General features: G+C 53.9%; 1 protein-coding gene across 11 annotated transcripts in view; it reads left to right on the top strand.

Annotated features, from left to right (window-relative positions):
* SFXN5 (sideroflexin 5) overlaps positions 1 to 14,868 on the top strand; it is a 116,786-nt gene that overhangs the window by 83,461 nt on the left and 18,457 nt on the right. For 8 of the 11 annotated variants that reach the window (XM_042981721.1, XM_007083431.3, XM_042981724.1 and 5 more), the window contains 3 exons: positions 5,941 to 6,056; positions 8,048 to 8,133; positions 14,046 to 14,163. In XM_042981721.1, coding sequence (XP_042837655.1) covers positions 5,941 to 6,056; positions 8,048 to 8,133; positions 14,046 to 14,163 — 320 coding nt within the window. The remainder of the gene's footprint in view (positions 1 to 5,940; positions 6,057 to 8,047; positions 8,134 to 14,045; positions 14,164 to 14,868) is intronic. The other 3 variants (XM_042981727.1, XM_042981730.1, XM_042981729.1) reach the window with 3 other exon arrangements.

Below are 14,868 nucleotides of genomic sequence, written 5' to 3'. Positions count from 1 at the left end.
TCTGCACTGACAGTGTGGAGCCTGCTTGGCTCTGTCTCCCTCTCTCCCTCGTGCTGTCTCTGTGTCTCTCAAAATAAATAAGTAAACTTAAAAAAAATTTTTTTAATTTTAATATTTATTTTTGAGAGAGAGAGACAGAGTGAAAGCAGGGGAGGGGCAGAGAGAGAGGGAGACACAGAATCCGAAGCAGGCTCCAGGCTCTGAGCTGTCAGCACAGAGCCTGACGCGGGGCTCGAACTCGTGAAATGTGAGATCGTGACCTGAGCCGAAGTTGGACGCTCAACTAACTGAGCCACCCAGGTGCCCCCCAAAATTTTTTTAAATAAAAAAAAATGAATGTATTACTTCACAAAGGGCGAGTGCCGAGTGAGGCACCCATGGCCCTTCCTTCCACCTCTGTGCTCTGCCGGGGGCTTCATTTGCGGGCTAGCCCCTTTCATGTCCTAAAATGGTAACAGCAACTCCAAGCACCACATTCAGACCCACCACTGCCCAGAGGACAGGAGGCTCTCCCTGCCGCCGCTTCTTGGATGAGAGGAGACCTTTCCCAGAAGTCCCCTGCAGACATCTGTCATTGGCTAGGGTTGGCCACATGTCCCTTCCTCAATCAATCACTGGCAAGGGAAGGATTATCACAACTAGTTAAGACTAATCCTCTGGGGGTAGAATAGTTATTGGGCGTCAGTCACCATGACCTTCTATTGATGAGTAGTAGCCGCTCTTTGTCACATAGAATACATTTTCTCAGTTTCCCATTTCTTATAATATGATTCATAGATATTGACTGCCGTATTTCTCAGTGCTCAGATGCCTCAGTTATAGGGGCATTAATGTAATAGCCTTTCCGAAGAGGAAAGGACTGTATTTTCTGTTCGTGTGGAGGAATAAACAAGCCTTCACTACACATTCAATCCAAGTCACTTTCTTCGATGTCACAGAGTTTGAGTCTGAGCCTTCCTCATTTTTTCCACTTCTCTTTTGGACATCGGTTGTTAAACACAGGGTCACGCCCACCACTGTTTTTTGTAACCCTGCTTGTAATCTTGACCCTTTTGGCCACTTTAAAACCGACAGTATGCTTTGAAAGCATGTAAAAGAATTTGCGAATTTTTTGTCTGCATTTCCTAGTTGGTTTTATACTTGTGGTTTCATTTTTTTCCTTTACTTTAAGGAAAAACTATTCCTGAAGTTAATCAGCTTCTTTAGGAAGTTCCTCACATACAGATACCGAAGTGTGGGAACGGTGAGTAGGTCGCACCGATCCCTGCTGGCTGTCAAATTTTTATGATCCACTTTAGGAAGTTTGGCAATTTCTTTTCACTTTTTAGACAAGTAAAGCATGATTCTATTCTCATTGTAAAAATTCAAATGGTATTTAGAAAAACAGGGTAAAAAAAAAAAGTGGAAGTCTTTCAACAACCCCTAATTCCTAAATTTAGGTCCCTTCCCAAGGAAATCACTGTGTGAGGTGTGAACCTTCTAAAACATTACCTGTGGGTTTATGGGCACACAGTGCGTGTGTACCAATTATGGGGTTTTACATATAGTAAATCATCCTGTACACAACTCGGTAGCATTTTTTCATAGAAGTTTGTTTTGGAGATCTTCCCATGTGAGTTCCCTAATGGTGGACATTTAGGTTGTTTCTAATTATTTGCTCTTACAAACAGTGCTATAATTAACATCCTTGTAAATGTCTCTTTGTGCATATGGGCAAGCATTTCTTTAGGGTAGCTATCTATGGTTTGGCAATTTCTGCTGCCTTTAATTGCATTGCCTGGTATCTGGCAGACGATCTTCTGCATGTACAATAACTTTTCATGTCCGTGCTCCATTATAGTGTAAGTTCTAAAAAGATGTTTTAGGCAACAATTAGGAATCTAAGTTTAAGTTCAAATTCTGTGCAGACTGCTCTGGGTAGCTGAGGTGACACTTGAACGAACCTCCCCACGTGGCAAAGTTCACACACGCACAGGCAGTTGTGGTGGGGAGCAGGTAAGGGTTCCTCTCCCCCACCCCGACGTCCGTTGTAAGGCCCACTGGGATTTTTAAAACATTAAAACATGGGGGAATCCATCTTAGAGCCAAGGAGTTAAGATATGTTGTTTTCCCCAAATGAATAGCCCAATAGCCCATTGCTTCACCTTCGTGTTTGAATGGTCCTTTCCTGTGAGTTGATAGAACTGCTTTCCTGCAAACTCATTTCCCCTACAGGTGGGTGTGTTTCTGGACTATTAACCCCATTGATCTATGTGTCTGTTCCTGTGCTAGATCAGAGGCACACTCCCCCATAGTCGTCTTTTGGAGAACTTTTTTTGCACATTTGCCTTTCTGTCTACTGCTCTTCTTCCCCATGCTGTCCCTTTTACACAGGGTGCTTCATTAGCTGTTCACAATCTGCATGATTTTGCATCACGATGGGTCTGATGTGAGAACATCTGCAGCAGTCAAGCGCATATTTTCCCTGGGACTTGACACTGAGCTTGCCATCAGCGTGAAGCGATCTCTCCCCCTCTCTCTCCCTCTCTCCTCTCTCTCTCTCTCTCTCTCTAATCCCATGACATCTCTTAGCATAGCTTCTCCAATGTCAGTTATGCCTGAGTCTTGAATGGTGTCAATCTGAGTTGAAAATGTGCCAGCTTTCTTAACATTATCACTAACAGACTGCTTAATTAACCTGCTGATACTGTCAATAATAGATCTTGCTGGTGTGCTAGAAAGAAGACCCATGGCCTACGGTTTGGTCTCTCTTTCTCTCTCTCTCTTTTTCATTTGCTTAGGCTCTCAGTGCTCATGACTTGGGAGCTGGACTTGCCAAGAGTGGGATGGGAGGGACCAGGGAGGCTTGAAAGGAATGCGGCAGAAATGGAAGTTCTGGACGAGATCATGGAAATGAAATCACTGAATTTCATTTGGTGTTCTCATTGCTCAAAGATGAGAATGGCTAGTAACCTGTGTATACAGTGGGTGCTCAATAAATGCACCAACTGAAGATATTACAGGGCGTGTGCCAGTTGAGTAGGCAGTGAGAAGTGTGGGCGTTCTGAGGGAGGAGCCTGGGGGTGCCACCATTTTAGGGTGGCTTTCAGGGTTTTCCCTTTTTTCCCATCCAGGCAGCTTAGATAAGGAGAGAGCTTTATCGTGCCCAAACTGTCCTGGCGGGGCTGTCTGAGGGGAGGGACACTGGGTTTTCACTTCTTTTCCTGCTTTATGTTTCATGCCAAGTGGTTTTGTGTTTGAACCGAAGTCCTGCTCTATCTGCCGTGGCTTCATTTTACATTTGGAAATTGCAGCGAGCAAGCAGATGCCACCATGAGCCTGGAGCTGGTTGACCACCGCCTCCAAATACTCTTGTCTTTGTCTCCTCTGCCTGGGCACACACACAGCACGGGGCTAGAGATGTCTCAGCAGTCCCTGGCTTCCCCTAACCTAGTGGGGGAGTGGGTGCAGAAGCTGACATCTATGTGAGCTCAGCCGGTGCCCAGAGATCCCATAGAGAGGCTGAGCGCAGCACCTCTTCTTATATCTGGGGAAGGCTGGTAAGGGCGGCCGCTTCCGGTTGCAGAGTGAGCCGGTGGCTCCTGACTTCAGGCAGATGCTGCTTGCCTGGACCACATTCCTTTGGCCTTGCCTTTACCGCCGTGGTGGCGGTGGTGTAGTGGTGCCGTGGCAGTGGTGTAAGGGGTTCTCAGAGGGCAGAGATAGATTCCTTTCAGGGCAGAAAACCCCAAGATCCTCTCCAGTGGTTTTGTGGGTCTCCTGGGAACTGAGGAGCCTGGTAGCCCCAGAGGTGTGAGGGGTGCAGAGTATTCCTGCCGCCACTAGAGGGCATGTCACTAACACACAGGCCAGGTGTCCGCTTCCCGAGGCCACTCTGGGGACCATTCTGGGACCTGAACCCTGGGAGGGTCCAAGGCTGGCAGGAGCTCACCTCTGGAGGTCAGGAGGGGGAGATTCAGAGCCAGGACTATAACTCAAGCCCAGCTGGCCCCAGAGCCAGGCTCCCAACTTCTCCTTTACCTCAGATTCACCTTCCTACTACTGTCAATCTCTGGACGTGTGTGTAAGACAAGGGTTTCCTAACGTCAACACTACTGACATTTTTGCCCGGATACTTCCGTGCTGTGGAGGCCGTGCATTGTAGGATGTTTAGCGTACCTCTGGTCAATACCCACTAGATGACAGCACCCCCCAGCCCCAGGTTGCGATAATCAGAAATGTCTCCAAAGCTCGCCAAAGGTCCACAAGATCGCCCCTGGCTGTGTAAGTCAGGTGAGCGTGCCTGCTGTGATGACAGGAGGGACCCAGTGCAGAAGAGGTCTGCCCGTGGTTACCACTGTGCCTGAGAGTCGTGTGGAAACACGAGAGCTCCTCAGAGATGGCATATGTGCTGTAAATACATGTTAAAACTGTATTTGGTCTCCTGCTTTTCTTCTCCAAAGACTGCAGAGCCTCTCGGTCTTTCCCTCTGTTTATTCCACCTCCCCACTTTATTGAAACAAGAGACTGAGGCTCAGAGACCCCCAGGGTCTCAAGCCGCCCCTCACCTGCAGAACCCCGTCCCCCAGCTGCAAGCGCCCTCACCGCCGGCTCCCCAGCCTTGGCTCGGGCACCAGGAGCATCTGTGGTCCTCCTCCCACTGCACCTGCCCACTAGGCCCTGCAGCCCTGCGGCTCCCCAAACCCTAGTGCCCCCCCACTGGAGGGAGTGGGGAAGCAGCAGGTGTTGATGCTAATCAGCGTTCACAGCCCAGAACTGCAGTCGCTCCCAGGCTCACACACTCCCCAAAATTAAACACTCATTATACAAAATTAATTGACATTAATTAGCAAAAATTAAAACTTTAAACACAGCAAGGCGCTTTTGGGGGAGGAGTGAAGCAGGCGGCCTCTACATTTGTCACCCCCCACTCCCCACCCGCCCACCACCCTCAAGTCCCCCCAGTTTTATCCCGGAACAGGGTTGGAGGAGGTCAGGCAAGGTCAGCACCACACCAGCCCTGCCCCAGGCCCAGGTCCAGCTCCACGAGTTCCAGGCGAGAGGAGCAGAGGGACACTCCTGGGGCTAGTCACCAGCTGATGGGTGGCCCCCAAATGCTGGTATCTGGTGTCTAACGGAGGAGCCAGGAACCCTCCCCTCAGCCTAGGTCTGTCATGATCTCCTAGCCAAGGGAGGGAACCCAACCATGTGAAGTGAGAAGGTCGGCCTTTAGCTCCCCCTGACCCACCCCTGCCCCCTATCCCCGAACCCGCCCATCTCCGGGGCACCCAAAGGATTAGCTCTGTCCCACTTTGCTGTGTGACCTCAGATAAGTCACCCCCCTCCCCTGAGCCTCACTGTTCCATCCATATGATGAGGGGGCGGCGCTGGGTGAGTGCTGAGGTTCCCGCCTGCTCTGGCACCTGCAGTCAGAGAAGCGGATCTCTGGGAACCCGATTCACTCTGAGGAGCAAAGGGCTGAAGGTAGGGGGCTGCCATTTCGAGAACACGCCCGGAAAGGCAGACCGAGGGGTTAAGTTGCTGGTGATGGAACATCAGGCACTGGTGAGGTGTCTTCAAGCCAGGGAGCCCTCCCAGAGGGGCACTCACTTCGCCTGCTTGCCAGGCCCACCCCCGAGGAAAGGAAAGCAGCTATCCCTTGATAGCTCTGCTCTCTAGCTCCTGAGCACTGCCCCCTTCCTCTTCTCATGTAGGTTATTTTCCACCTTTGCTCACCAGGCCATCAAGGGCTCCCAAATCCCTCAGCAGGCTGATGGGCAGATGGGCAGCAGAACCACACCTTCACTCACCACATTTGAACGCAGACTTGGCCCTTAACTCAGGACTGTTGCTGCTTGGGACAGGGAGGCTTGGGTGCATCCCGGTGGCTTTGCCCCACCAGCTAGAATGGCATCCTCCCCTCTTACTCCTGCCCCCCTGCTCCCCTCTTTCTCTCTCCAGCCAGTGCCAACATCTGCAACGTGGTCCTGATGCGGTACGGGGAGCTGGAGGAAGGGATCGATGTCCTGGATGGTGATGGCAACCTCGTGGGCTCCTCCAAGATTGCAGCCAGACATGTGGGTCATCCGGAGGCTCAGGGGGCCAGTGGAGAGGCCAGCGACAGGGAGAGGGTTTTGTTCCTCAGGGGCTTCTGTGCATAGTGCCTTTGCTTTGTCTTCTTGGTCTGCCTTCCTTGTCCCACCCTGCCTCCCTTCTGCATGAGCCCAGGGCCTCCAGGTCTGGCCCCAGCCATGCCTGTCCCTGAACAGTCCTTCTCTCCATCCCCCCTCTCGTCACCACTGTAAGACATCCCATCTCTTGTCCCAGCCCCTCAGGACCTGGCTTCTCTGATCTGTTAATTGGAAAGGGCAGAGGAGACCCCCCCCCCAGAGCTTTCTTTCCCCCACCCTGGGACCTAGAGCCCTGCTCTCTGGGCTTTCAGAGCCTCCTGGGCAAGAAGAGGAAGTATGGGAGCGGGTAGTTCGTGGTTCTGTGCTAATGGGCACTTCTGCAGGTGGCACCTCCCTGGGGACCGAGTGTGGCTGAGGTGGGGCTTTGGGGAAAGAATATCTTGCTGCAAGAAGGCCATCTTTCACCTCTCATTTCATCAGCCTCACCTACTTCAGCAACTGGAATTTTTTAGAAAATTCCAGTTGGCTTGTGTATCTCCCCATGCTTTCCCAGCCTTCATCCTAGTGGTGATTAGTGGCCGGTGTTGCTCTAGCCTGAGTGATGGCATGGAGGGTCTGCTGTGAGTACCTGAGCATTCTCCTCCTCTCCAGCCGCTGTCCCTTATCAGCTTTCCCAATGGGCCCCAAGCCTCACCTCCGTCAGTGAGGCCTTCTCTATAATCCTCTGAGGTGGGAAGAACCCTTTCCTTGTCCCAGCCCTCCCCTCCCCACTGGTCTCAGAGAACATGAGTGCCCATCCAAGGCTTGTGAGGGGCAGAGGGCCTGGGGGTGCCGGTGCCGGCACTGTACCCTCGGGTTCTTGTGCAGGCGCTGGGCCCCCCATCATTCCCACACCTGTTCAGAAGACTGGAGGAACCTTCTCCCAGGCCTTCCAGAGGCTGATCATGACAGACCTAGTTTCCTGGAAGACATTTTCAGCCCTGAACCTATCCATCATCGAAGGGGATTTGGCCTCAGTTTCCTACCCAACCCCATCCTCCCATGCAACCCTAGTGTTTCCCCTGATGTGCCGAGAGGGAGCCGACTACGGTAACTCTCCTCATGATGCAAACAGCAAGGAACCCCTCACCCTTGCTGTCTAGGGGAAGGCTCCCAGGGCTTATGAGCTGTGAGCATTCTTCAGCACTTCTCTGAGGGCCAGGAGCCCAAGCCTTGAAGGAACTCCCCACAGTGACCATCAGAGTGCAGAACTGCCTCTGAGCTGTTGCCTTCACCATGCCCTGCCTCCCCAGGAATCCCAGGGGAGCCCTCAGAGCAAGGACCCAGTTAATCCCATATGGAGACACAGCAGACACTCAGCAGAAGCATTTCCCGCTCGCAAAGCTGACCTCTCGTCACTAAGAAAGGCTCTCATCCAGAGCCAGGAGAGGCAGAATCTTTGAAATTTTTGTCTTTAGGGGGTGTCAAAAAGAAAAAAGAAGTAAATCCCAGAATTTCTGTCCTCCTTCAGCACCGAGAGCCTCACGCGGCTCAGCAGGCCCCAGCTGTTTGCTCTGGTCCTTCCAGCTCCTGCTTTGTTTTTAGAGCATCTCGAGTCCTCCATATGCTTCCTCCCCAGCCCCTGCTCCTGCCACCGAGGCACCTCCCCGGGCACAGGCCCCTTCCTGGGGCCGCTTCTGTGTTGCCACCCCTCCCCCACATGTGGCAGGTGACAGGGATCTGCTCTTTTCAAATGTGTGTGGTGGGAAGATGGGGGTGGCTTTTTTCTGTTGTTTGGAATAAGGCTTTGTGAGCAATTCCATGAATTATTCCAGCCAGCCAGATGTGCTTAGCAGCAGTACACACACCTAGAGGCTCCAGGGGAGGGGTTCACCGCCAGGTGGCTCTCCCCCACCCCCTGGGAGCTCTGCTCACCACAGCCTCTGCTTGCCCCTCAGGCCCTGCTCGAGACGGCGCTGACACGAGTGGTCCTCCCCATGCCCATCCTGGTGCTCCCCCCGATCGTCATGTCCATGCTGGAGAAGTGAGTTGGGGCAGCCAGGAGAGAGGGGCCACCGCTGGGGAGGAGGGTGCGAGAGAAGAGGAACCAGCTGGCCCAGGGCAGGGGACAGAAGTGGCTGGCAGCCCACCTTGCCCGTTTGTTCAGACACTCCTGGGCAGTGTTACTGGAATCGTGCCGTGAACGTTCACGGACTTCTATTCTGCAGGACCCTGCGCTAGGTGCTAGGAAGGATGTCCAGATGGACAACACTGGCCCTGTCCTGAGGAGCTGACAGTTCTGGGGGGTGTGTGTGTGTGTGTGCACACGTGTGTGCGTACATGTGCTCTGTTGGTGCACAGTGCAGGACCGGTTGTGAAAAGAGTCTGAGGATTGTGGTAGGAAGACTAGATTTGGGGGCAGGGCCACCCTATTCAGGCATCCACCCTGAAGCAACTCAATACCTCACTGAGCCTCAGTTTCTCATTTTTAAAATACAGATAGTACTAACCTCCCTGCCTTCTGCAGAAGCGTGTTCTGAGAACACATATTTGCCATGACAAATCTTATAAAGACATAAGGGAACACAGCAATATGAGCAACGATAGAGTGATCCTATAATTAATGAGCAGGACGTTGAATTGTGAAGACAGACATGCTGCCGGAAGAGCAGGCTGAGGGGACAAAGGGAGGAGCCAGAGCTGACCTTCACGCAGGCTTGGGCAGGCTCTGAGGATGAGTGTGAGTCTGGGAGGATGGCAAGGAGCAGAGAAGGGCTCTAAGTGGGGGCAGCAAGGTGAATACGAGTCTGGAGGTGCAGACCCCGAGCTCGCGCAAGTACGAGGGAGGCAGTGACCACTCCCACTCTCCTGGTGGCCTAGCCTAGGAGGGGATGCCTCAGGGCATAAAGACAGGCTTGGGGACACCCTACCTGGGGCTCTAGATCAGTTTAGGGACCTTCCTATTCCCACCATTTGAATTGTAATAACAGCTAACATTTATTAAGCGTGTCCTGAGTGCCAGTCCTCTCCCAGCCAGGTCTCTGCCCCGACGCCATCTTCTCAAAGAGTCCCTCCCTGACCACCCCATCGAGGTAACAGCACCATTACTCCCTTTTCTGTCCATTGCCTTATTTTTATTCATAGCACCTAGAGACATCGCAGACTTTATCTCGTTGTCTATCATCTGTCTGGCCCACTAGAATACAATCTCCGTGGAGGCGAGTAAACGCGTGTCATTTATTGCCCTGCACAGCATCCAGCACGGTTGCTGGCACGTAGTAGATGCTTAGTGTTTGTTGAATGAATGATCTCATTTAACCATCACAACAGTATGGTGAGGTAAGTGTAACATTTCCTTTTCACAGATGAAGAAAGCAAGGCGAAAAGAGGTTATACCATCTGCCTATAGTTCTCCAATAGGAAACGACAGAGGCAGGAGTGGCCCAGGAGCACAGCCGCAATGCTGGCTCTTCCTCCCACACAGGCTGCCTTGGGTCTTCAGATCACATCGCATAATCCACATGTCTTTGGGTCTTGCCCTGCATGGAGACAGGAGAGGAGCAGATGTGGGGTTCTGGTCTCAGGAAGCCTGTATTTTGATAAAAGAGATGGCCATGACCCGTACACAAGTCAGCTGCAGGTGGGGCTGGGCAGTATGTAAATGGGCCCAAGGTGACCTTGAGGGGGGGCGGGGGGAGCACTATGGGCCCATCAGCAGGGAAGGCTGGTCCATAGGAGAAGGGCTGCAGCTGACTCTGAGAGCAGGGTAGGACTTCTGTGGAAGGCAGGCTTTCTGGACAAGGTGTGGGTCTTTTGTGCGGGAAATTGAGGAGTCTAACCAGACAGAAGCAAAGTGTGCTTGTTGGGGCCAGCTGATCAGGGGTCCTGTGTCCAGCCAAAGAGATGATCCCTTCCTCACCATGGAAGAGGGGGAGTCGTGGGGGGCAACTGAGCAGGGGTGTGGCGTGTTGAGCACTAGGATTCAAGAAAATCAATCTTGTATGGGAGTTGCAAAAAGAAACAGATCTTGGGAGAGCAATAGCTTTGGTGCCCCTGGCCCTTGTGTATGTAGCTGCCTCGTGAATGGTGACCGCAAGTACACACAAGGAGACCACCAGGCAAATGAGGAAGGCAGGGCTTCAGTCTTCAAAGCTACTGAACCCCAGGCCTGGAATTTTCTGGGGAAACATCTGTGATGCCTTTCTAGTTGGTATCTGAGCTGGGTTTGCAGAAAGTGGAGTGGAGTGGAGTGATGGTTAGTGTCCCATTGGTTTGGGGATTTAAATAGCTTTGGGAAGTTGGGTGGGATTGTTCTGGTTCTGAACCTCCCGGCCTAGGATCTGCGCAGAGGCTGTGTGCCTGGCTCAGCTCAGAGCTGAGCCTGAGTCTGTCAGGGAGGCGGAGACAGGGAGGCCATTTGGTTCTGGCAGCCTTGTGTTTGGTGGGTCCTTTTCTGAAGTTCCTGAGAGGGTCCCTGGGGAGGAGAAAGAGTCCAGCCCAGGATCCCTCAGCAATATCTAGACCCAGTTTGTGCCCTCAAGGACTTACTAACCTCAGATCTGTCGGGTAACCCCAGGACTGTGTGGTAGGAGGGGCCGAGCCGCACAGCAGTGGCAGCTGAGGCTCCTGGTAGGAAAACGGAATCCGGGTTCCTGCTCCAGCACTTTCAGGCCTGGCTAGTGGAGGAGAGAGTCCCTCGGCCGCGGTCTCCCACCCAGGGAATGCTGGCACTGCCCGCTTCACCACCTTGTGGGCTAGGAGCCTTTGCAGGGGCTCCAGCATGCACCCTGCAGCCTTCCACACGCAGGGGTGCTAGCAGCGGGGCCTCTGCCCAGAAGGCTGGTGGGGGAGCCCAGTTGGGTGAGAGAGTCAGGACAGCCAGGGGAAGAAGACAAAAGAACACTTACAAAGCAGCCTACTTGCAAATTAATGGAGTGCAAACTAAGACTGCTCCAAGTGCTGAGGGAGTGTGCGGTGGTGGCGGGGAGGCTGCAGGGAGACAAGCTGTCGCGGGGCGGGTGTGGTGGTGCCATGGCTGGGGCCCGCTGGCTCTGCCTCTGGCCTCAGCCCTGCCTGCTTGGGAGGAGCACTCGGGGACAAGGTCCCCAGGTTTCCTGCTGGCATAAGAGAGGTGGGAGCCCAGCTTGTCCGGGTGTCCCTGTCTCTGAGACCAAAAGGGAGAGAGTCTCAAGTCTGAAGCAGAGGAGCCACCACCCCCGACCCAGAGCACGGAGGGTGTGCACCCCTCCCACACACACACCCCTTCCCCTCACTCTCCACTGCCCCTTCCCTTGGGCTGAGGGCTCACACTCCAGCTCTACCCTCCTGAGGAGGAAGATGGTCTTAGTCCCTGGGCTGGGAGATCCATCCTCCCCATAATCCCACCAACTCAGAGGCAGGTGCAATGGCTCTCTTCCCTCAGCCCTGCATCCCTAGCCCTGGAGTTCGCCTTCCAGCCAGGTGGGGTCCCAGCCGGGTAGGGGTTCAGACTACATCCTCCCCAGTGGTTCCTGAGGCCGCTCCCCAGGCTCCCTCCTTCCCGAGGCTCCGGGTCTTTCCTTTCTCCAGGCATTCGCACACACGCACATCTCTCCATCTGCATATTTCAACTCCCCCAGCTGCCTTTCCGATCCCTCCCTGCCATTTCCCTCTCCTCCACCCCTCCCCAGTCCTGCTGTGTTCACTCTTCCTGCTCAGGGCTGGGACTTCAGGGGTTCCTGTTTGGCTGAAGTCTTGGGGCTGCCTGCTTCCTGAGTCAGGAGCACAGGCTTGGGGCCTTCTGGACCCCTTTTCCAGTGCAGATTTCAGCCAGTCACCCCTGAGAGAGGAGCTGAGGTCACAGCCCCATGTGGAAGGAGGCTGTCCAGTGTCCCCGCCAGGAGTGCCCAGGGATTCAGCCCAGGGCCTGCCCCTCACCTGCCAGGGAGGGAGCTTCACTCTTTCTCCCTGTCACCCTCCAGGCCCTTGGTGACCCTCCAGTCTATGCCTCCAGGGACTGAGGTCCCAGTCACTGCCACAGGACAGGAAGGCAGCCCCACCCTCCACAGCCTCTTCAAGGCAAGGGGCCTCCTGTGTAAGTCTGGAGAGTGAGCCCGGGTACCCCACTTCCTTGTCCTGCTGGAGAAGTTGATCTCACTTAAAAAGATCTCAGAGCCCATTTCAGCCTTATTCCTGGCCCTTCTGTGACTCCCATGGAAGCCAGGAGGCCTTGGGCTGAGTCCATGGAGGATATGAGGCTCACCTGACCTGCTCTTAATCCTATGAAACTGCCCTCTCTCAATTCAGTCTTAATTCAACAGCTGGACAGGTCTTGGGGTCTGGGCAAGTGGGAAGGGCTAGAGGGCAGCCCTAGGGTCCTCCCTCCTTCCTGCACTTAACAAGAACAGTAACAGCAATAATAACACAAAATCACTGAGCACTTACTGTGTCCAGGCCTTTTATTTGCATAGAATTAACAAATAAGTGGAGCTTTATTTGTGCCTTAGCAGGAACATCCTAGGCCAGGGTTTCTGTTTTAGACTCATGGAAGGTTGTTTGAAATACAGATTCCCAGGTATGATACCAACTGAATGGAGATCTTATGGGGGTAAGGGGCCCTTGGGGGTCTGCATTGTTTAGCAGTTACCAAGACACCAGAGTTTGAAAACTGTGGCTCCCAATTCTGCTGTCTGCTCGGAGCCAGGAGCTCTTGTCCCAGGAGGGGAAGGTTGGAGGGGGGGGGGGGAAGCAGTTGCCTGCCCCCACAATGAAGCCTGCCTCCAGGAGAGCCTCTCACCTGCCTGTGGTCATAGCCAGCCCTGTTCCAGTAGGAGAGGGGCAAGACCCTGATTATATCCTTTTCACACCAGGAGCCAGTCAGTCATGAGGACGCTGACACAGTTACTGAAATCAGATTTAGTGCCCACCCAACATAGTCCAGTCACCCATCCTGCTGGTGCAGGGCCCCAAGCCTCCCCAAGTAGAATGCCTGGTGGTCTCCACTAAAGGGCCTGCTGGATTATACAAAATGTGAGGTTCTGATGGGCAGCAAGGAAAGGTATATTGGCCAGTGGGCATGGCCCCCTCTCCGTCTGGAGACCTTGTTTCTATCATGGAGCTGGGGCCCCAGAGCCTGGAGGGAGGGTTTTCATACACTTCTCCTGCCCAAGAATCCCACCTCCAAAGCTTGTCATGGCAGGGGGCGGGGGGAGGGGAGGGTGCCAGCTGTGACATGCTGCAATGAGGCTGGCAAAGTGTTCTGCGGGCAGGAGTTGGGGGCAGCACGGGAGCGATAGCACTCTCAGGAAGTCAAGAGTCCAGGCAGCAGCCCCGTCTGCCTCCTGCAGACTTAGCCATGGCCTTGGGCAAGTCATTGCCCTTCTCTGTGGCTCTTGGATGGATGTGGACCAGGTGGTTGCTGGGGTGTGTTCTGTTCCCATACGCGGAAGAGGATAATCCCCTCCCGGCTGTGTGTATGTGTGTGTGCATGTGCCTGTATCCACATGTGTGTATGTGTATGTGTGCATGTGTCTGTGCTGTTTGTCTCTTTCCCTGGACCTGGCACCTACTCTGGTTTGTTCAGTGCTTCGTTATGTGCCGCCTTTGAGGACCGTCTTTCTCTGCTGTGTGTCTCCCCAGGGGCAGGGGCTGACAGCCTCCTCTATTGTCTCCCCCACATGTGGCCTTCTTTGCACAGAGCTGGACGCATGGTGGGATGGGTGCCCCACAAGTATTCATTTACGATGGATGATTGAGAGTTCCCCCAGCAATGTCCTTCAGAGCAGAGCCTGGGGAAAAGGGTGCCGTTGGGGAAGGCCCCAAAGATAGAATTACACCACGACTATTTAGCTATGGGTTGGCACTGGCCCAGGACCGTGCTGCCTGGCCCTGGGACACTGAGTGGGACCCCGCGTGGTGGGTAGCAGCAGCTCACCCTGTCTTCTGGTCTCATGGAGCTCCCTCCTCTCTCCCCCACAGGACGGCTCTCCTGCAGGCGCGCCCCCGGCTGCTCCTCCCTGTACAAAGCCTTGTGTGCCTGGCAGCCTTCGGCCTGGCCCTACCGCTGGCCATCAGCCTCTTCCCGCAGATGTCAGAGGTCAGTGTGGGGAAGGTCTCGAGGGCAGGACGGGTGGGTACAGTTTTGCCATTTATTAACAAATACTTATTCAGCGCTGACTCCTTGGCCCTGAGCTAGGCACTGGGGTTAGAGCCATAAAGGAGACACATTCAGGCCCTGACCTCTCCCGAGCTGAAGGCCAAGCAGTGAGCATGACAATTAAAAAGGGACTAGCAAATGAAAGGGGAGGACTGTTAGGAAGGAAAAGTCCAGCCGGACACGGGAGGAGACAGTGCGGGTCCCCAAACCCAGCCTAAGAAGGAAGTGGCATTTCATGGGGCCTTGAGGATGAGCTGGAGTTGGCCAGGTGCAAGGGGGAAAAGGGGACATATAGGCTGCGGTCACCTGGGGTGAAGGTTCTGAGAGGAGGCAGCACACAGCGCATTACAGGGGCCAAGGAAAGTCTGCATCACGAGCAGAGGGTGGGCCAGGCAAGGGGTCCCAGGGCAGGTGGAGGTGGGGACTTGGGAGCCAAAGCAGAGAAGGTAGGTATCATCAGAAGGGCCGTGCAACGCAGGACTGCAGATTCCCAATTGTGAGCCTGGGGTGGAGCTCTGGAGGAGAAGGAGCCATCAGGAGGCAGTGGGCATCCAGCAAGAGATAGTGTCAGCTTGGACCAGGCTGTTGGAAGTGGGCATTGAGAAGTGGGTCCTTTAAGAGGAAGTTAGGTCTATGAAGAACCGC

Source organism: Panthera tigris, chromosome A3, assembly GCF_018350195.1.
Source record: "Panthera tigris isolate Pti1 chromosome A3, P.tigris_Pti1_mat1.1, whole genome shotgun sequence".
Lineage (NCBI taxonomy): Eukaryota > Metazoa > Chordata > Mammalia > Carnivora > Felidae > Panthera > Panthera tigris.
The sequence above is the reverse complement of the archived record's forward strand: the minus strand, read 5'-3'. Positions and strand labels throughout refer to the sequence as shown.